The sequence below is a fragment of the Microcaecilia unicolor genome, chromosome 4 (assembly GCF_901765095.1).
Source record: "Microcaecilia unicolor chromosome 4, aMicUni1.1, whole genome shotgun sequence".
Classification (NCBI taxonomy): Eukaryota; Metazoa; Chordata; class Amphibia; order Gymnophiona; family Siphonopidae; genus Microcaecilia; species Microcaecilia unicolor.
This window is the reverse complement of record NC_044034.1, coordinates 9,976,055-9,998,400: the sequence shown is the minus strand read 5'-3', so window position 1 is coordinate 9,998,400 and position 22,346 is coordinate 9,976,055. Positions and strand designations below refer to the sequence as shown.

Here is a 22,346-nt window from a genome sequence, read left to right as displayed (position 1 = left end):
CTCAGGCTTTATCCAATTTACTAAAATGCATTTTTTACCTATTAGGAATGCTTTATGAACTAATAAGGTTTGATGGACAGTACCCGCCCCCCAAAGGGGACAACAACTCCCAACAGAACACTTTCCGGCAAAACCAATATCTTCCACCCCATAATTCTCTCCAGAAAACGAATCACTTTTAACCAAAAAGCTTTGATCGCTGGGCAGGACCATATAGCATGATAAAAAGTGCTCATAGGTCCTCTACATCGAATACATTGGGGCGAGTCTGCTCCACCCATTTTATGCAACCTTGATCGAGAGGTATAAGCCCTAAAAATCACTCTACCCTGACACTCTCTAAGTTCAGCACTACTTGTCCTACTCGGGATTTGGCTCATGCTTCACACCAAAATTCTTGCTGTGATCAGTTTCTGTAGGTCCTCCGACCATAGCAGAGCGAGAGGAACTAATTCCCTCTGAGGGCAGCTCAGCAATAGTCTTTTGTGAAGCATTGATATCGAAATAGCTTCGTTCGTGGCCATTTCATAAAGCTCTTGAATGCCTCTCAAAATGATTTAAACATAAAAACTGGTGACTGCCGTGGGCTGAATATGGGCTGGATAATGTCACGTTCTTACTTTATAACAGTTGTACCATCAGTTCTGCTGAAAGCAACAATGACCTTGCGTTGTCTATTGTCACTCCTATTTGAGTGTAACCTGAAGAAGGAATGGGTGATAAGGCAAAGCTTGTTTTATTTTGTTGTATTGCACCCTGGAAGTCATGTGTTTGCTATGTCGTAAGCTTATTCCTGGGATAAGCAGAAGAAAATCTGTCTTACTCTTTTGGGATTTTGCCAGGTACTTGTGACCTGGATTCACCACTGTTGGAAACAGGATACTGGCCATGATGGACCTTCACTCTTTCCCTGAATGGCAGTTCTTATGTATGAATGTACTTATAAAATCATTGAAGGACATTTTTGTAATTCAAAATCTCTAACATTTTTCTCTCTGTTGTTTTTTTTTACAAAATAAAATCACATCCTGCAGGAATAGGTAAGTTTTATTCAGTTAGCAACTTATATATTTTAGGGGTGGGCAATTAATGCGTTAATAACATTATTAATGCATTAATATTTTAACGCATACCATGTTGTTTGATGCTGCCTGTTTTTTATAATGCTGACCCACCCCTCCCCCATGCTTACGTCTACAGCAGGGCTTGGGATTTTTTCTCCTTCCTCGGAGCTGCCTCAAACTCCTTCTCTCCCCCTGCATGGACAGACTCTCTGCAGAGCCCAATCACTATGCAGGGGGAGACAAGGAGTTTGAGGCAACGCTGAGCCTGAGCCCTGCTGTACAAGTAAATGTAGGGATTGGGGAAGAGAAACTTGGTGAAGGTTAGGCATTGGGACATGAGAGAAACTGGGTGAAGGCTGTTTGAAACTTTATTCTTTAATGCCCAAAATTCTGTGATTAAGCGCACTTAATTGCATGATTAAAATTTTTAATCTCATAATTAATCACTATTAACATTTTTAATCATTGTTCACCTCTACTATATTTTTTATATCATTGTACTTATTTCTCTTCTCTGAGATCTGATCATTGTTCATCTTTATTTTGATGCAGATTGGTGGATGGAATTTGGCAGATATACAGGTAACTGAATCTGATATATAATAATTATACCAAACCATCAAATCCACTAATGTGTCCTTTGACTGTGATTTTACTATACAGACACCTACAGCCAGTGTTAGGGATCATTTTTACCCTGTGATAGAGAAGACAATGTGTGTTTCCCCTGATCAGGGTCAGGGAGTGATCCCTCTGGTTCAGACCTGGCAAGTTTCCCACATTCATTGGGAGACTCCCGTTTTCTCAAGTAATATCCGAAACTTCCACAAGTGAGTGAATGACTCCCACTCAGCAGTCCCTGCCTGCTATGAAGCAATAAAGAAAGGCTGCAGGCAGCGATTGAAAGAGGCTGGCAGCGTTGGAGCTTCCCTCTGCGAGTCCCGCCTACTTTCTTTCAACTTCCTGTTTCCGCCATAGGCGGGACTTGCAGAGGGAAACTCTGACGCTGCCAGCCTCTCTCAATCGCTGCCTGCAGTCTTTATTGCTTCATAGCAGGCAGGCAGGCAGTGGAGAAGAAGGATGGGCTGGGGAAAGAATCGATAGAAGGGGAGGGCAGGGGAGAGAGGAGAATCACTGGACATGGATGTGAGGAGAGGGCAGGGAAGAGAGAATCGCTGGACATGGATGGAAGGGGAGGGCAGGGGAGAGGAGAATCGTTGGACATGGATCAGAGGGGAGGGAAGGGGAGAGAGGAGAATCGCTGGGCATGGATGACAGGGGAGGACAGGGGACAGAGGAGAATCGCTGGGCATGGGAGGGGAGGGCAGGGGAGAGAGGAGACATGCTGGACATGGATGGAGGGGAGGGAAGACAGGAAGGAGATGCACATGGGTGGGAGGGGAGGGCATGGAAGAGAGGAGAAATGCTGGAAATGGATGGAGAGGAGAGCAGAAGACAAGAGAATTGCTGGACATGGATGGATGGAGGGGTTTCGGGGGAGAGAGGAGAAATGCTGGACTTGGATGGAGGAGAGGGGAGAGAGAATTATTGCTTTATATGAATATAAGGGAGGGAAGGGAGGAGAAATACTGGACACGGATGGAGGGGAGGAGAGAAGAGAAGTGCTGGACATGGATGGAGGGGTGAAAAGAAAAAAAGAAGATGCACATGGATGGAGATGAGGGAAAGGGAAGAAAGGAGAAAAACTGCACATGGATGGAGAAAATAGACAAAAGCTGGATCCACGTTATACCTCCTCCAGTCAATTCGACGGAGGAGGACACAGCTTTTACTTATGGATGTAGGGCAAGAAATGAAGAAGAAAGAAGGAAAGTAAAGAAATAAATGGAAAGGAAGCTCTGGAAATGGAGTTAAGGGAACAGATAGAGAGCAGCAGAATCAGAGACTGGGACCAATGTGGATAGAAAAACAAAGTCACCAGACAACAAAGGTAGAAAAAATCATTTTATTTCCATATCATCATGCTGATCAATCCATAGACTGGTGGGTTGTGTCCATCTACCAGCAGGTGGAGATAGAGAGCAATCCTTTTGCCTCCCTATATGTGGTCATGTGCTGCCGGAAACTCCTCAGTATGTTCTCTATCTCAGCAGGTGGTGGTCACACACAGCAGCAGCTCTGGCTAGGTCTCCAAGCCTAATTTTTAGGTTTTGTTGAGTACCTGGGGTTGAGGGCTCTTCTTGAGCAAGTGCAAACCTGGTGGTGCCAGGTCCCTCCTTTTCTCCCCCCTCCCGCTGGCTCCGTTGGAAAAAAAAAAAATTTTTGGACGTCCTTAAGGGCGTTTATTTCAACGTTTATTTCAACGTTTATTGCAGCTACTCACTGGGACACCAGTTCGTTACAGCTCGGAGCGAGAAGCAGGTAATTTTTACCTTTTTGTAGCGGGCAGGGGGTTTCCCGATCGGTCTCCACGTGGCCTATGGCGTCGGAGGGCGAGGGCGCAAAGAATCGCTCCCCGGACCGCGTGTGCACTTCTAGCGGGGATGCTGGGGTCTTAAAGTCTGATTCGCCCTTGTTGGGTGTCAGTTTGGAGGCCGGTCAGTGTCCCGGTTCTTCCTCCGGTGCGGCGGTTTTTCCCGCCATAAACGCCCATCCCCCGCTGCTCGCCTCCGCCATCTTGGCCGGCCACTCTGCTCGGACGGCTTCTTCTTGGGCCGCCCTTGGGGTGGGAGACGTTAATACTATGGCCGCCCTCGATTTGGGCGACGGCAAAAAAGCGGCCAAAGTTAAGCGCCGTTCTTCCCGCGCGGCTCCATCGCGGAGTGTCGCGCCGGACGCCATTTTGGATGCGCAGCATGTTTCTCCCCCGCTCTTGCGAGCGCCGGTTGAGGGTGCGTCTAGGGCTGTGGCCCAGGCTGCTGAAGTGCACAGTCTGGGGGGTTTCTCCCCCGAGTTCATTTTGCTGCTGCATCAGGCCTTCCTTATGCAAAACGCTGCCCCTGCTCCCTTGTCTGATAAAGGGGTTGAGGCCCCCGGAAGTAAACGCTCTCGGGTGGATTTCCAGGCCTTAGAGGACTCTGTCTCCTCTGATGTAGATGAGGGCAGCGTATCTGGGTTCTCCCAACGGTCCTTTGGAGATTCCTTGGAGGAGACGGATTCCCGCTTGGATGGAGCGGATGACCCCTCTGCAGCGCAGATCTTTCGCTCAGAGGACTTGCCCAACCTGTTAGTGCAGGCCATGAGCATTTTGAAGATTTCCTCTCAGGAGGACGTCTCTCCCTCAGCCCCTGTTGGCTCCGCCATTATGCTGGGGACGAAGCGCCCGCCTAGAACCTTCCACGTGCATGATGCCATGCACACCTTGATTTCGGCTCAATGGGATGTCCCGGAAGCGAGCCTCAAAGTGGCTAGGGCTATGTCCCGCCTCTATCCTCTGCCTGAAAGTGAACGGGAGGCCTTTCTTTGGCCTACCGTGGATTCTTTAATCACTGCTGTGACTAAGAAAACGGTGTTGCCGGTGGAAGGTGGCACGGCCCTAAAGGACGCCCAAGACAAAAGATTGGAGGCGGCCTTAAGGTCGTCCTTCGAGGCGGCTGCTTTAAGTTTGCAGGCCTCAGTTTGCGGCTCCTATGTGGCTAGGGCATGCCTGACGATTGTGCAGCGGGCTTCCCCCTCGGATCCTTCCTTGAGGGCTGATTGGCCGGCCCTGGAATCGGGCTTGACTTATTTGGCAGACTTGCTGTATGATGTCTTGAGAGCCTCGGCTAAAGGTATGGCTCAGACAGTCTCTGCGCGGCGGTGGCTTTGGCTGAAGCATTGGTCTGCTGACCACGCCTCTAAGTCCCGCCTGGCTAAGTTGCCTTTTAAAGGCAAGCTGCTCTTTGGGGTCGAGCTGGACAAAATTGTGACCGATCTCGGCACATCTAAGGGCAAGAGGTTACCAGAGGTCAGGGCTCGGGCCAGTGCTCACCCCGGTAACTCCAGAGGACGGTTTTAGGAAGCCCGTCGGTACCGCCCGGGGAAGTCGGGCTCCTCTGCCCCCTCTTCCTTCAAGAGGAACTTCTCCCCCAAGCAGCATTCCTTTTGCAGAGACCGCCGTCCCGGAGGTGCGCCCTCCGATCCTCCCCCAGGGTCTCGTACCCAATGACGGGGCCCTGGTCCATGGCCCAGTGCAGATTGGAGGACGCCTGTCCTCGTTTCTGGGCGAGTGGACCAGGGTAACTTCAGACGCTTGGGTGCTGGAAGTCATCAGAGACGGCTACAAGCTAGAGTTCTGCCGACCCTTAAGAGACGGGTTTGTACTCTCTCCCTGCAAGTCTCCGGTCAAAGCTGTGGCAGTGCAGCAGACTTTGGACAATCTGATCCGCCTGGGTGCGGTCGTTCCGATGCCAGAAAATCAGCTTGGCAAGGGACGTTACTCCATTTACTTTGTGGTACCAAAGAAAGGAGGTTCTTTACGGCCTATCCTCGACCTCAAAGGGGTCAATTGGGCCTTGAAAGTTCGGCACTTTTGCATGGAGACTCTCCGCTCTGTTATAGCGGCAGTGAAGGCAGGGGAGTTCCTGGCATCCTTGGACATCAAGGAAGCGTACTTGCATATTCCCATCTGGCCTCCTCATCAACGCTTTCTGCGTTTTGCAGTCCTGGGCCAACACTTCCAGTTCAGAGCCCTCCCGTTCGGGTTGGCTACTGCTCCGCGGACCTTCTCCAAAGTAATGGTGGTCATCGCAGCCTTCCTGCGAAAGGAAGGAGTACAAGTCCATCCTTATCTGGACGACTGGTTGATCCGAGCCCCCTCTTATGCAGAGTGCGGCAAAGCTGTGGACCAGGTGATTGCTCTTTTGAGCTCCCTGGGGTGGATCATCAACTGGGAGAAAAGCCAGCTGCGCCCGACTCAGTCCCTGGAGTATCTGGGAGTTCGTTTCGACACCCAAGTGGGCAGAGTGTTCCTGCCAGACAATCGGATTGTCAAGCTTCAGGCTCAGGTGGACCAGTTCCTAGTAGTCTCTCCTCTTCGGGCTTGGGACTATGTGCAGCTGTTGGGCTCTATGACGGCCACGATGGAAGTAGTGCCCTGGGCCAGGGCTCATATGAGACCACTACAACACTCTCTGCTGCAGCGCTGGACTCCGGTGTCGGAGGATTATGCTGTGCGCCTTCCCTTGGACCCAGCAGTGCGCAAGGCGCTGAGCTGGTGGCTGAAGACAGACAAGTTGTCTGCAGGAATGCCTCTTGTGACCCCGGAGTGGATTGTCGTCATGACGGACGCCTCTTTGACGGGCTGGGGAGCCCACTGCTTGGGAAGGACAGCACAGGGGCTCTGGTCTCCTGCAGAGGCAAAGTGGTCTATCAACCTCCTGGAACTCAGAGCCATTCGGTTGGCGCTTTTGGAGTTCCTCCCGGTACTGGCGTTGAAGCCAGTACGGGTCCTGTCGGACAATGCCACGGCTGTGGCCTATGTTAACCGCCAGGGAGGTACCAAGAGCGCCCCTCTAGCCAAGGAGGCCATGAATCTATGCCAGTGGGCGGAAGCGAACCTGGAACAGCTGTCAGCGGCCCACATTGCCGGAGTCATGAATGTCAAGGCGGACTTTCTCAGTCGCCATACCTTGGATCCCGGAGAGTGGCAGTTATCGGCTCAGGCGTTCTTGGACATCACGAAGCGCTGGGGCCAGCCGAGCCTAGATCTGATGGCGTCATCGGCCAATTGCCAAGTGCCGCGCTTTTTCAGCAGAGGACGGGACCCTCGATCTCTGGGAGTAGATGCTCTTCTCCAACAGTGGCCGACACAGGAGCTTCTCTATGTGTTCCCGCCCTGGCCCATGTTGGGCAGGGTACTAGACCGGGTGGCAAAGCATCCGGGCCGGATAATCCTGGTGGGTCCGGACTGGCCCAGACGTCCCTGGTATGCGGACTTGATCAGGCTCTCAGTGGACGACCCTCTGCGGCTGCCAGTGGAGCAGGGCCTGTTACATCAGGGTCCCGTGGTGATGGAGGATCCCTCCCCCTTTGGCCTTACGGCCTGGCTATTGAGCGGCAGCGTCTGAGGAAGAAGGGCTTCTCAGACAAGGTCATTGCCACTATGCTGAGAGTGAGGAAGCGCTCTACTTCTACTGCTTATGCCAGGGTCTGGCGTACCTTTGCAGCGTGGTGTGAAGCAGGCTCACTTTCTCCCTTCACTGCTCCGATTTCTTCAGTGTTGGCGTTCCTGCAAGAAGGTCTGGAGAAAGGCCTGTCGCTCAGTTCCCTTAAAGTCCAGGTAGCGGCTCTGGCTTGCTTAAGGGGCCGCCTGAAGGGTGCTTCCCTGGCTTCGCAGCCAGATGTGGTGCGTTTTCTCAAGGGAGTTAATCACCTGCGCCCTCCTCTGCACTCAGTGGTGCCTGCGTGGAATCTCAACCTGGTGCTAAGAGCCTTGCAGAAGCCGCCTTTTGAACCCTTGTCGAGGGCATCTCTGAAAGACCTGACGTTGAAAGCAGTCTTTTTGGTGGCTATCACTTCAGCCAGAAGAGTTTCCGAGCTCCAGGCACTATCATGTCGAGAGCCTTTTCTACAGTTCACTGAGGCAGGAGTGTCTATTCGCACAGTGCCTTCCTTCCTGCCCAAGATTGTTTCTCGCTTCTATGTGAATCAGCAGCTCTGTCTCCCATCCTTTCGTAGGGAGGACTACCCAGAGGAGTACTCTGCTCTCAAATATCTGGATGTGAGACGAGTCATCATCAGATACTTGGAAGTGACCAATGATTTCCGGAAATCGGATCATCTGTTTGTCCTGTTTGCAGGTCCTCGTAAGGGTCTGCAGGCTGCTAAGCCTACAGTGGCAAGATGGGTCAAGGAAGCCATTGCAGCGGCTTATGTGGCCGCGGGGAAGGTGCCGCCTATCCAGCTGAAGGCTCACTCCACTAGAGCTCAGGCGGCCTCGATGGCAGAGGCCGGGTCCGTCTCCTTGGAAGAGATTTGCAGGGCGGCAACTTGGGCATCGGCCCATACCTTCTCCAGGCATTACCGCTTGACTGTGGCTGCTCGGGCGGAGGCCCGGTTTGGAGCTTCAGTGTTGCGGTCAGGGATTTCTATGTTCCGCCCTGGGTGAGTACTGCTTCGGTACATCCCACCAGTCTATGGATTGATCAGCATGATGATATGGAAGGTAAAATTATGTATCATACCTGATAATTTTCTTTCCATTAATCATAGCTGATCAATCCATAGCCCCTCCCAGATATCTGTACTGTTTATATTCTGGTTGCATTTCAGGTTCAAGTTTAGTCTTCAGTTCCTGTTCAGGAGGACTTCGTGTTCAAGTTTTTTCAATTGGATTCTTCAAGAGTTGAGACGAGTTTGTGTTACAGTGAGCTGCTGCATTCCTCTCCCCTCCGTTTTCGGGGCTGGATTGAGACATAAATTCTGCCGGCGCTCCCTCCCGCTTCGTGCGGCTGTAGGGCAGCTTTGTACCCCTCCCGCTTCGGCGGTGTTAGGGTCAGCCAGCTCCTCCCGCGGTTGCGGTTGCAGGATAAGCCAGATCCCCCCGCATCGGCGGGGTGTTGTCCCTCCCCCGCTCCACGGGGATGAGCTGGACGGATTCCCCTCCCCCACTTGTGTGGGGATGAGCTGGGTTAATTCCCCTCCCCCGTTTCGGCGGTGGTGAGCTGGGCAGAGTGTCCCTTTGTGGGTGTAATTCTCTAAGTGCTGAGTCCTGCGGATGGAGCTTTGATATCGACATACTGAGGAGTTTCCGGCAGCACATGACCACATATAGGGAGGCAAAAGGATTGCTCTCTATCTCCACCTGCTGGTAGATGGACACAACCCACCAGTCTATGGATTGATCAGCTATGATTAATGGAAAGAAAATTATCAGGTATGATACATAATTTTACCTTTCATTTTAGTGTTTGGAATATGTCCAATTTGAGAATTTACATCTGCTGTCTTATTTTGCATTGGGTATACTGGAGCTGTAAAAAAGCTTACAGAAATTATTTAAAATGAAAAAAAAATCACGTTATTTTTTTCTCCTATACTAGTATATTATTTTCAATGATGTCTGTTTATATGCACCATGGCTGGTATAAGGGGTGTGGCTATTGTGGGTGTGGTTATCATAGGGGTGGAGCCATATGTGGTGACCCTGCCCATAATGAGTACCGGCACCTTTTTTTCTACAAAAAAAGCACTGATAATAACAGAATAACCTTTCACAGGTAGAGTAGTAATTTCTTATAAATTGTAATCATAGTAACATAGTAGATGACGGCAGAAAAAGACCTGCACGGTCCATCCAGTCTGCCCAAGAAGATAAATTCATATGTGCTACTTTTTTTATTTGTACTGTCCTCTTCAGTGCACAGACTGTATAAGTCTGGCCAGCCCTATCCCCGCCTCCCAACCACCAACCCCACCTCCCAACCACCAGCTCTGGCACAGACCGTATACGTCTGCCCAGCACTATCCCCGCCGCCCAACCACCAGCCCCGGCACAGACCGTATAAGTCTGCCCAGCACTAGTCCCCCCTCCCAACCACCAGCCCCAGCACAGACCGTATATGTCTGCCCAGCACTAGCCCCGCCTCCCAACCACCAGCTCTGCCACCCATTCTAGGCTAAGCTCCTGAGGATCCCTTTCTTCTGCACAGGATTCCTTTATGTTTATCCCACGCATGTTTGAATTCCGTTACCGTTTTCATCTCCACCACCTCCCGCGGGAGGGCATTCCAAGCATCCACCACCCTCTCCGTGAAAAAATACTTTCTGACATTCTTCTTGAGTCTGCCCCCCTTCAATCTCATTTCATGCCCTCTCGTTCTACCGCCTTCCCATCTCTGGAAAAGGTTCGTTTGCGGATTAATACCTTTCAAATATTTGAACGTCTGTATCATATCACCCCTGTTCCTCCTTTCCTCTAGGGTATACATGGCATTTGGAGGGGCTGATTTTAGGGACACCTTAGCAGTGCTGAAAATTAGTGGTTAGCACGAAGAAATGATTTAACTGGTCAGGAGCCAGTTTTGGCCAGTTAAATTGCTTTGAATATCGACCCCCTGAGTGGTTTGAAACAAACAAACAAAAAAAAATCTGAGTATTAAAAATAACATCTTCCATCCACTGTTCTTCCACCCAAAATATTGAATAAAAAAAAAGAGCTCTGGAGGTCACGTGATGCTAGGCGACGGGGAGGACGCCGCTCGTTAGAGCTCTGAGTCCCCTCGGGTAACAACTTCCCCTATCGCCGTCAAAAATCGATACAGACCCCACAAAAAGCAACAGCTGAAACCGGAACACCCACGCAATAAGCAGCTGTAACGCCAACCGGTAAGACGGTCGGAATGGCCGCAAAAACAACTCGGAAAGAGGGAGCCCGGAGCCGCGTGGGTGAAAGCAAAATGGCGGAGATCGGCACGACTGGCGAGTCCGTGAGCTCAGCCTGGGCGGCAGAAATAGCAGCTGAGGTTTCAGCGCTGCTGGAGGTATCGGTAGACCGAAAGCTTCAGAAAATATCAGATCAGATTGGGCAGATGGACGATAAACTGGAAAGCCTGCGTACCGATTTGACGGGATTTCAACAGAGGGTGTCAGATGTAGAGGATCAGTGTCAGCACAACGAAAACCAGCAAAAAGACCTGAAAGATAGGCTGGATAAGTTGGAAGCAAAAGTCGAGGATCTGGAAAACAGATCGCGACGAAACAACCTTAGGCTGATCGGACTGCCAGAGACGATACGAGAGGTGGAGCTGGCGGGATTTTTGGAAGCATGGCTGCCCAAAGTGTTAAATATGCCGAAGCTGGAGAAGGCATTGAAAATAGAGAGGGCACACAGGCTGGGGAAAGCAGGACAGAGCACGGAGAGGCCAAGAGTAGTAATCTGTAAAATCCTTAACTACGCACATAAACAAGAAATATTGAGGGAATGGAGAGTAAAGGCAAGATTTCATATGAAAGCAGGAGCGTGCTCTGTTTTCAGGACTTTTCAACCGCAGTTGCAGCCCAGCGTCGACAATTTACTGAGGTATGCAAACGCCTCTATGAAAAGAAAGCCAGATTTGCTCTGATGTACCCAGCAAAATTAAGAATACAGCATGAGGGCAGACTACATGTCTTTAGCTCACACGTAGAAGCTTCACAGTTTGTCAATCAAATGTTGGAATGCGGGGGAGAAGAGAGTGAGCAGGCACAAGCAAGAGATCAGAGAAGCCCATAAAGAGAGCAGTCTGCCAAGAAGGGCTGGAATAAAAAGAAGAAGAAGACAGTGGGAGACACAGTGGATTACCCAGAGACAAAGGGAACTTGGACTCGCATCAAAGATAGTTGAGAAAAACTCTGAGCCAAGCAGGGACATTTGAGAACAAATATGATGAACACTCAGAGTCATAAGTTGGGTACAGTATAAAGAAAAGTTAAAAGTTTGAAGCTGTTTAGCATGTTAATTATATCTGTTACAAGCAAAAGTTGGTCATATCTGTTATCAGTAACTGAGAGATAAAATATAGTAGTTTTGGGGAACGGCAGCATAACAAGGAAGACGGTGATGGGGGGATGAGGGGGGACAGGGGCGTGACCTGTTCTCTCGCGAGAACGGAAGTCTGGTCCTTCGGGAGCAGCATGAAGGAAAGGGGACAGGGTAGGGAGGAAGGGGAAAATAAGGGGTTTATATTTTTTAGTTATTAAGTTTTCTTTTGTTTTAAAATTTTTTACAGTTTTGGAAAAATTGAGAGGGCGGTGGCAAGAAGTGGGTAGATGTGGAAAAGGGGGGGGCGTCCAGGGGCTGGGGGGTGCCTCCTCAGCTATAAGAGATATGGAACGCAGATATGTAGATAAGAATGCGATCTGGGAACGATTAAGTTAGTTTCTTGGAACGTGGGGGGGATTTCCTCACCCATTAAACGAACCAAAGTCCTGCAGGCCATGCAGCGGCATAAGGCGGACGTAGTCTTCCTCCAAGAAACACACTTAACAGCAGCGGAACATAGTAAATTTCAGAAAGGTTGGGTTGGGGAGGTGGTGGGGTCCCCGGCGAAGGGGAAAAAAGGGGGAGTGTTAATGTTGTTTAGAAAAGGGTTACAGATACAAATAAAGTCGGTCAAAAGAAGTGAGGAGGGTAGATATGTGCTGGCAGAAGTGGAATGCGGAAGTAATAGATACACCTTTTGCAATGTGTATGCACCAAATATCTTTGATCACAAATTTTACAAAACTCTAATAGAACTGTTGAGCCCCTTTCAGGAGAGCAATATTATACTTGGAGGAGATTTTAATTTGGTATATAATACCCAGATGGACAGGAGTAGTTCCGCGACTGCTCCACCAAGCAGCGGTGGTAGAGGCCTGCCCTTTCTCTGCTCGACTTTGGACTTGATTGACATATGGAGAGTACTCCATCCGACACACAGAGATTATACGCATACATCCAGGGCGCATTTGACACAATCTCGTATTGATTACTTCTTAGTTTCTAGGGGCCTATTTGCAAATATACCAGCAGCAGAAATAGGGCCATGCGAAATATCGGACCACTCACTCATATATATACAGCTGCAGGTGTCTGTAAATTGGGGAGGAGGGAGTAATTGGAGATTCCCTTTTGAATTATACCGGGATCCGCATTTTAAGGAATATATAAGGGGAAAGTGGAAGGAATTTGAGGAGCATAATAGGAGCCACCAACAGCAAACAAGTTTATATTGGGAAACAGCAAAAGTAGTAATGCGAGGGGAGATAATAGCATATAGGGCCCGAGCTAAGAAAATGAGGGACAAAGAAATCCTCCGCCTGGAAAAAGAGATTAGAGCTAGGAGGGTGCGATTTGGAGAGAATATAAAGGAAGAACAGAAAAGAGCATTATTAGCATCTCAAAGGGAGTTAAACGAATTACTACACCAGAGGGCCAGAAAATCACAAATTTACTATCAACACCAGCTCTTCCAGTATGGGAATAAGGCGGGTACTCTGATGAGCAGGCTAGTAAAAGGGCAAAAGGGACCCACAAGGATCTTACAAATTAAAGATGGAAGAGGGCAGATAATCAGGGAGACTGAAGGGATCATAGGTAGATTTCGGGACTATTATAAGGCATTATATGAGATGCCGTCAGATATAGTCCCGGATAGCGAGGTATATTTGACTAACCAAGAGCTACCTAGGATCTCAGAGACGCAATTGGAAGCATTGAATAGTCCTATAGAGGAGGGGGAGTTGATGTTGGCATTGCAGCAAAGTAAAATACATAAAGCGCCGGGACCAGACGGGTTTAGTATGGCCTTTTATAAACTAGTGCAGGAACAAGTGACAAGTCCTTTGATTAACCTCTTCAATGACATGATAATATCAGGAACCTTGTCAGATCGGCTAAATGAGGCGAAAGTAATAGTATTATTAAAACCCGGTAGGGATGAGAGGGAAGTGGGGTCCTATAGGCCAATATCTTTGTTGAACTGCGATATAAAAATCTATGCGAAGATATTGGCCAATAGGTTAGCTAAGGTGCTTCCGGACTTGGTAGCCTCCCCTCAGGTAGGTTTTGTAAAAGGTAGGTCAGTGGCAAGTAATATAAGAGCACTACTAGCCTCCCTGGAGACAGTGGAGACCCAGAAAAGGCCTTCTGTGCTGGTCAGCTTTGACGCAGAGAAGGCCTTTGACCGAGTGGTATGGAACTTTATGTTTGAGGTCTTGAAGAAAATGGGGATAGAGGGGGCATTTAGAACGGCGGTGGGGGCATTGTATTCGAACCCACAGGCCTACATGTGGATAAATGGGGAGAGGTCGGACTTGTTCCCAATTCAGAGAGGTACTAGACAGGGGTGCCCTCTGTCACCTCTGCTTTTTGTCTTGGTTCTAGATCCCCTGATTAGAGAAATTATTGCCCATCCAGAGGTGACAGGGGTAAAGTGGGGACAGTTGGAGTTTAAGGTCTCTGCTTTCGCAGATGACATCTTGGTGCACCTAACCCAGCCCCAACGTTCATTAGAGGCTCTGTTAGAGCTCTTCCAGGAGTACGGAGATTTCTCAGGATTTAAGATCAATTACTCGAAATCTTTGGCATTGGCGACTAATGACAGTGTGAGAGGGATATGGAGAGGCGCATTCCCTTTGAAGTGGGAAGTGGAGTCTCTTCGATATTTAGGAGTGCGGATTACCATGCAAACTACGGCCCTATATCAGACCAACATAACCAGGCTAGTAGACGCTATGAAGGAGCAACTAGGGAGATGGAAAGCTTTACCACTTACTTTACATGGGAGGATACACCTGTTTAGAATGGTTGAGTTCCCAAGGTGGCTCTATACTTTTCAGGTGCTACCATTGAAGCTTAAGAATAAGGACATAAATCGGATTTATAAGTATGTAAGGAAGTTCATATGGAGGGATTCCAAACCTAAGCTCCCCTTGAAAACACTAATGGGCTCGTGGAAGGAAGGGGGGATGGGTCTTCCGGACCTTCGTCGCTACAACCAAGCTTGCCTGCTGAGACACCTGGGAGATTGGTTGTTAGACAGGCAGGACTTTACACCTAGGAGGTTGGAACAGGAATACTTTAAGCCCTATCACCTATATTACTTGCTGCAATGCCCAGGGACGGCTCTGCCTAGTCAGGTGGGCAATAACGTGCTGCTAAGACCCATTAGAGAGATTTGGAAGGAATTAAATAAGAGCTGGGGGCTAGGAGTGGAGATGTCAGATCTTCTTCCATTACAGGGAAATCCCCAATTTAAACCGGGTTCAAAAAATAAAGTGTTTCTCAGATGGGCAGAATTAGGTATTACAAGGCTGGAGCATGTTCTTGATTCTCGGGGACAGTTATTGGGATTGGGAGCCTTGGGAGTAGGAATAGATTACAGCCATACATTTGCATATGGTCAGCTAGCGCATTACGTTCGCTCTTTAGACTCAGCACAGCTGGGAGGAAGACATGGACGTAGGGTTAGAGAATTCTATGCTTCTGTGCCTGGGGAGAGATTATCGGTCTCAGGGTTGCAGAAAGCTTTGTGGGAGCTGGGAGGAGAGAAGGAAACTGGTAGAATACAGCAGAGGTGGGCGCGAGATTTGAAACAGCCTAATTTGCAAGTGGACTTCCGGAAACTGGTGTTACGAATACCCTCCATGACAGGAAATGCGAATCTGAGAGAATGTCAATATAGAATTTTACACAGAGCATACATGGCCAAATCTCAGGTGTTTCATATGGGAGGGGTCCCGGATCCATTGTGCTCTAGATGTCGGCAGGGGGAGGGCACGCTGTTTCATTATCTATGGGACTGTTACAAAATACAAAATTTTTGGAAGCAAATAGCTCAATACTTGGAAAAGGTGTTGCAGCAAAAAATTCAGTTTTCCCCCTTGGGGGTCTTGCTAGATCAATATGAAACATTAGCAGTTCCGCAAAAGGGGGCTCGGCAGTTCATCCGCAAGGCCAGCATACTGGGAAAGAAGCTAATTCTGAATGGTTGGATGACAGATGAGCCGCCAGATTATTGGCATTGGAGGAATCGACTATATGATCTGCTTCTGCAGGAAAGAAGGGTGGTGGGATCCTCCCCAAAGAGAAGAAAGGTGTTCCTGGGAATATGGGAAATGTACATACAATCATTGTCATCCAGAGCCCGAAGTTTCATACTGAATAGACTGTAAATGTGTTTTTTGTTTTTTTTTTTGGTAACCGATAATTATTATTTAAAAGGAAAAGGGAAAGGGGGGGAAATAAGAAGCCGAAAGGGGGGGGGGAATTTTCTTTTGGGAATTACATACAGAGCAAGAGGGAGGGGGGGGGGGGCAAGGGAACATTTATAATGGGTAATAAGGTTGGAACTTGGGAGCTATGTTAAAAAGGGAGCTAAGCTACCGGAGAGGAATCATTAAAAACTTCTTATTGAAGAACAAAGGAAGGGAAAAGATGTAAGGTATATGTTTGTTTACAACTGTATGATGGTAAAGGAAAACATGTGAAGATTGGGGCAGAGCTTCTCACATTAGCAGATATCTGGACAAATGGCAATCCCAATAAAACAAGTGTTGTGATGACTGAGGGGCGGGGAGGGGAGAAAATACGAAAAGAAGGTTGACAGACAGCATTCTCTAGTTATAGTTTTAAAGATGTATATAATTCGTTGAATATGTACTGAAAAGTTCTGTACAAATGGTGCAATATGTTTTGTCACTAATAAAAATGTTGAACTATAAAAAAAAAAAAAAAAAGAGCTCTGACTAAATAACACCGGTAAACGTGCATCACCCCCCCCCTCCCAGGCATAGGCATAGTTTGACTGTTTCATTTGGGGGGGGGGGCAAAGGATGGGGCTAATTTGCATATGAATTAAACAAATTTGAGTACATAGCATATCAATCCCATCTCCTAACACCCAAATTCTGCAATTAGATTTAATGTAAATACTTTTAAAACTTATTTTTAGCACTTTTCAAATCTTAGGTGTCAGTGCAAATCCCTATGGTATGTTCTGCTCATGTGCAGGAGTCTCTATGGTTAAATATTTCCATAGCAACTCAGGACACCTCTAGCAACCCCCCCCCCCCCCCCCCCCCCCCCCCCCCCCCCCCCCCCGGTCTCTCAGCAGTCAGGTAAACACATTACCAATTTCTACAACTGGTTACAATAAGTGAGATTAAATAAAAACGCCACCAAGAATAAAGAATGGCAGGGAGGATGCAGCAGCTCATATTTGCGTTGTTTTGAGAGTACGGGGATGACGGCTGAGTGGGGGGAAGGGAAACATAGATTAACCTAAGTGGCTTCAATGTTTTGACGTCATCGCATCTCCTGTTTTTATCCAACCTCCTTGGTATGAATAGACTGATTCCAATAGGGAATAGTGAAAAGCTGATATCCTATGAGATGAGTCTAATCTATGAGGCAGGAAGGTGATAATAGCCAGTAGCAGAGCTCCTGTCATAGAAAAAGTGATTGACTAAAGAACCAGCCAATGAGGGTTAGTGGTGGGTGTGTGATAAGCTAATGAGAAGCGTTTGCTCATGTTTATTAATGTGTCTCTTCTCTGCAGTAAATGTGACTCTGGATCCTGAAACTGCTGGTCCTGATCTCGCCCTGTCTGAAGATGGGAAAAGTGTCAGAAGGGGAAACACAAGACAGAAAGTGCCGGACACTCCTCAGAGATTTGATGCTTATCCCTTTGTGCTGGGGAGAGAGGGCTTCACCTCAGGGAGACGTTACTGGGAGGTGGAGGTGGGGGATGATCCTTTCTGGACATTGGGAGTGTGTAAAGACTCTGTGAGGAGGAAGGGGGTGATCACACTGTCACCTGGGGAAGGATTCTGGACAGTGAGGCTGTGGAAGGAACAGAGATGTTCTGCCCTCACCTCCCCTGAGACCCAGCTCCCCCTGAGTGAGTTCCTCCGGGCAGTGGGGATTCTGCTGGACTATGAGGCAGGAAAGGTCTCGTTTTATGATGCAGATAATAAATCTCATCTCTTCACCTTCACCGACACCTTCACAGGGAAACTCCGACCTTTCTTCAGGACTATTTCTGAAATTCCTTTGAGAATCCGCCAGGTACCAGCCTGGAATTAAATGGCAGGACTCAGGAATAACATTCCCAGACTCTCTCTCTCTGCTTGACAATTTGTAGTTATGTTACCAAACTCTTATGTACAAATAAATCTGGGAAGCTCTGCTGCTCTTCCTTATGATTTCATAAAATCCAGCTGCTTTCCTGATTTATTTCCTGACGGCCCCTTTTACTAGGCCACGTAAGCATCTACGCACACACAACGTGCACCAAAATAGACTTACTGCCCGACTACTGCGTGGCACTTGCAGTAATTTTTGGTGTGCAGCAATTTTGATTTTGCATTTCTTTTCTACGTGCACTGAAAAATAATTCTGCGCGTGCCCAAATCCCACGCCTACACTACCACAGGCCACTTTTTACCGCAGATTATTAAAAGGACCACTTAATCTGAAGTCTCTGGCAGGATTGTGAGAGGTGGGAAGATTTTTCTGATTTGTGTTAACATGTTCAAATCGATACACTGCCACAGAAATATTAAAGTTTGAGGATTTCTTTCTTTCCTGTAAAGGTGGAAACCAGAAAAACTTTCAGAGTTTGAAACCATAAAATTGTCTATATAATGTTTTTTTTTATTTAGTTACATTTGTACCCCCGCGCTTTCCCACTCATGGCAGGTTCAATGCGGCTTACATGGGGCAATGGAGGGGTTAAGTTGACTTGCCCAGAGTCACAAGGAGCTGCCTGTGCCTGAAGTGGGAATCAAACTCAGTTCCTCAGGACCAGAGTCCACCACCCTAACCACTAGGCCACTCCTCCATGCCTGGAGTGTACGTCAAGGTTCGCTGGCTGACTAGTTCCGGTAGGATCAAAACAGGGACAGGGGAAGACATTTTCCCTTTAAATGTAATGACACTCCTTCGCTAACTCCTTCTAGACAAAATGTTTGCCCTCTAGTGGCCAAAGCGCCAGTGAAACCACTAGTTAGGGAAAGGAACTACCATCCCCAGAAACCACTGGGACACCACAGGACTCTCAGGAAATGGAGGGAGGAGTGAATGATTGGGAAATGAGCTCTGATCAAGGGAAGTGAGCAGCAGCTGGGGAACCCGGGGTGGAGGAGGACATGCAATGGGAAGTAGGGGTTTTGATCCTACCGGAGCTAGTCTCCCTTCAGACCCCTCACAATACATAGAAGTACAATGAGTCCCTGTCCTACTGAGCTTACAGTCTTACTTAACATACCTCATGATTATTGATTCCCCAGAGGATAGAGCTGTAGGTTTTCATGTTATTCACTATTTATTCACCATCTGTTGCTTTCACTATGTCATTGAAACCCCTCTTTACATTCATAGGCTCTAAACCCATCTCTGTCACTCTCACTGTTAAATTGAAACCTCACCTCACATTCACAGGTTCTGATCCAATCTCTGTCCCTCATATTATACTACTAGTGCAACAAAGCCATTTCGTCAAAATGTAGTGGCGATTATGTTTTTAAGGAACCGTTAGGACAAATGTGCTGTGATAATAAGGAATAATTGGGAAGGGTGTAGAATGAGGAATGTGATGTGTGGGTAGGGATGGGATTGTTTTCTCTATGGTGTTGGAAGTGGGGGGTTTTTTGATGTACAGTACGTTGGAGTGTCCCTCTGCTTCTCATGTCCCCTGTCCTTCCCTGCTTGTCCAGTGATTTTTCCCTCCCCTCCCATCTATGTCCAGTGATTCTCCTCTGCCCTCCCCTCCCCTCCTATCCGTGTCCCGCAATTCTCCCCTCCCTCCCATCTCATCGATATCCAGCGATTCGCCTCTGCCCTGTCCCCCATTGCTTGTGATGTACAGTGCATTGGAGTGTCCCTCTGCTTTTCCTCTCTCCCCTGCCCTCCCCTCCATATCCAGCAATTCTTCCCTCTCCCATCCCATCTATGTGCAGCGATTCTCCTCTGCCCTGCCCTCCCCTCCGTGTCCTGCGATTTTGGCCTCCCTCCATGTAAAATGTTCATGTGAGCGGTTTATAGAATTAGCAGGCCACTGGGAATAAAACAGCTTTCCCTTGCCTCCAGAGAGAATAATAGGAGCAGTCATACTTCCCAAGACCACACTGACAATGACTCAATAATCGGAGAATCCTTCAACTCTGGTATTATAAACACCAGATCTGATGTGGCTCTTCTCATGACTTGGGACCTGGACAGTTTGATGGAACCCTAATAAGGACAATGCAAATACGAAACAGCCTGTTTTTCCATCTGGGACATATTATAAAGATTAAATTCACCTGATAATTATTGAGAATAATCCAATGTAATGAAAAGTAAGCAATCGATCCTACATAATACAGTTCCAGGCAAAAAAAGGAACCCCCCCCCCCCCCCTACAGTTTTTTGCAGTTTTCTCAGCAACCGCTTCGAATTTCAATGAGAAATTGTACTTATTTATTTAGTTATCATCAAACATATAAATGCGCACTAGAGACTTCCCTCTGTCCCCCCCCCGCGTCAAGACGTGATGACGGAACAGAGAGGGAAACTGAGGAGTGCACCACACGGAAGGGGAGGGAGGGAACCGCCAAGGTCGCTACCGCTCCCCCCACCCGTCGCCGCCGGCCCCCCTCACCCGGGCCGGGCCCTGTCTTCTCCATTGAACTTACAGTGCCGATACCGCAGCAGGCAGGTCAGCTCCCGTCGGCCTTCCTTCCCTGCCTGTGTCCTGCCCTCACCGATGTTACATCACACGAGGGCGGGACACAGGCAGGGAAGAAAGCGACGGGGGTGATCTGCCTGCTGCGGTTTCGGAGGTGAGGCGCTGTACGTTTAATGAGAGGAGAGGGCCTGGCCCGGGTGGAGGGGGCAGCAGCAACCTCGGGGGGGGGGAGAGGCGGCGGCAATCTTGGGGGGGGATGGAGGGAGGGCAGGAGAAATGGTGGACATAGGAGGGTGGATGGAGGGGAGCCTTGGAGCTGGGAGGGAGGAGGGGGGCCTTGGAGCTGGGAGGGAGGGCGGGGGGCCCTGGAGCTGGGAGGAGGGAGGGGCATTGGAGCTGGGAGGGAGGGACAGAGGGGCCTTAGAGCTGGCTGGAGGGAGAGATGGAGGGGGCCCTTGGAGCTGGGAGGGAATGGGGCCTTGGAACTGGGAGGGAGGGCGGGGGGCCTTGGAGCTGGGAGGGGAGGGGGGAAGGACTGGGGCTTTGGAGCTGGGAGGGAGGGACGGAGGGGGGCCTTGGAGCTGGGAGGAGGGGGGCCTTGGAGCTGGGAGGGAGGGACAGAGGACCTTGCAGCTGGCAGGGAAGGAGGGAGGGCGGGGGGCCTTGCAGCTGGGAGAGGGAATTGGGCCTTGGAGCTGGGAGGGAGAGAGTTAGACATCAAATAGAACATATCAATACTCGCCCGTTTTAACGGGCTTAACAGCTAGTACTATATAAAACAACATTTAATTATCTTGAGCTATGTTGATGTTACTGACATTTTAGCATTACACCTAGCGATTTTGCACGTTAAAAATGTTTGAGATAAAACACAGTAAACAGTACAATACAATAATTCAAACAATACTATTAACGATCTGTCAGAATTTTGCAGTCACATTGAGAATTTTCTTCACAGTGCTGAGCTTCTGGTTCTTGAGAAGAGTCGCAAGCCATTATCGCCTTTGCTCTGAAGCTTAGTTCACACAGAGGGGCATAATCAAAAGGACACCCAAGTTTTCCTGGGGACGTCCTCGCAGGACAGCCCCGTGAAGGGCGGAGAAAACCCGTATTATCGAATAGATGGGCGTCCATCTTTCGTTTCGATAATACGGTTGGGGACGCCCAAATCTTGAAATTTAGGTTTGACCTTAGAGATGGTCGTCCTTATACTTGGTCATTTCTCATTTTCAGCGATAATGGAACCGAGGACGCCCATCTTTGAGCCTGCAAAGAGGTGAGATAAGGTGGGATACAAATGCAACAAATAAATCTCAGAAACGACCAAATCCAAGCCATTTGGTTGTGGGAGGAGCCAGCATTCGTAGTGCACTGGTCCCCTGACATGCCAGGACACCAACTGGGCACACAAGGGTCAGTGCGGTGGACTTTAGAAAAAGCTCCCACATGCATAGCTCCCTTACCACGGTGCTGAGCCCCCAACCCCCTCCCCCAAAACCCACTACCCCACTGTACACCACTAGCATAGCCCTATGGGTGAAGGGGGGCACCTAGATGTGGGTACAGTGGGTTTCTGGTGGGTTTTGGAGGGCTCACATTTACCACCACAAGTGTAACAGGTAGGGGGGGATGGGCCTGGGTCCGCCTGCTTGAAGTGCACTGCACCCACTAAAACTGCTCCAGGGACCTGCATACTGCTGCAGTGGACCAGTAGAACATAAGAGGCTGGCACAAATATTTTTAAGTTGTTTTTGAGGGTGGGAGGGGGTTAGTGACCATTGGGGGAGTAAGGGAGGTCATCCTGATTCCCTCTGGTGGTCATCTGGTCAGTTCAGGCACCTTTTTGAGGCTTGGTCGTAAGAAAAGGGGGACTAACTCGGCCAAGTGCTCGTCAGGGACGCCCTTTTTCCATTATGGGTCGAGGATGCCATGTGTTAGGCACGGCCAAGTCCCACCTTCACTACGCCTGACATGCGACGGAAAGCAGTTGGGGACGCCCAAAATCGGCTTTCGATTATCCTGATTTGGGCAACCCTGTGAGAAGGACGCCCATCTTCTGATTGTGTCGAAAGATGGGCGCCCTTCTCTTTCGAAAATAAGCCTCACAGTGTCTGGATTCTCGTTTTCCGCTACCAACACCTTGCCCGTGATTGCCAATCTGAAATGTTTATAAAGAAATTATCTGTAACTTATCATAGTATCAATACAA

General features: G+C 48.9%; 1 protein-coding gene across 2 annotated transcripts in view; it reads left to right on the top strand.

The window, feature by feature from the left end:
- Positions 1 to 17,655, top strand: part of LOC115468295 (E3 ubiquitin-protein ligase TRIM39-like) — a 37,501-nt gene extending 19,846 nt beyond the window's left edge. The window contains exons 6-8 of one of the 2 annotated variants that reach the window (XM_030199923.1): positions 1,035 to 1,040; positions 1,617 to 1,646; positions 17,027 to 17,655. In XM_030199923.1, coding sequence (XP_030055783.1) covers positions 1,035 to 1,040; positions 1,617 to 1,646; positions 17,027 to 17,553 — 563 coding nt within the window. In that variant the 3' untranslated portion in view covers positions 17,554 to 17,655. The remainder of the gene's footprint in view (positions 1 to 1,034; positions 1,041 to 1,616; positions 1,647 to 17,026) is intronic. The other variant, XM_030199924.1, reaches the window with a different exon arrangement.
- Positions 17,656 to 22,346: the final 4,691 nt, after the last annotated feature.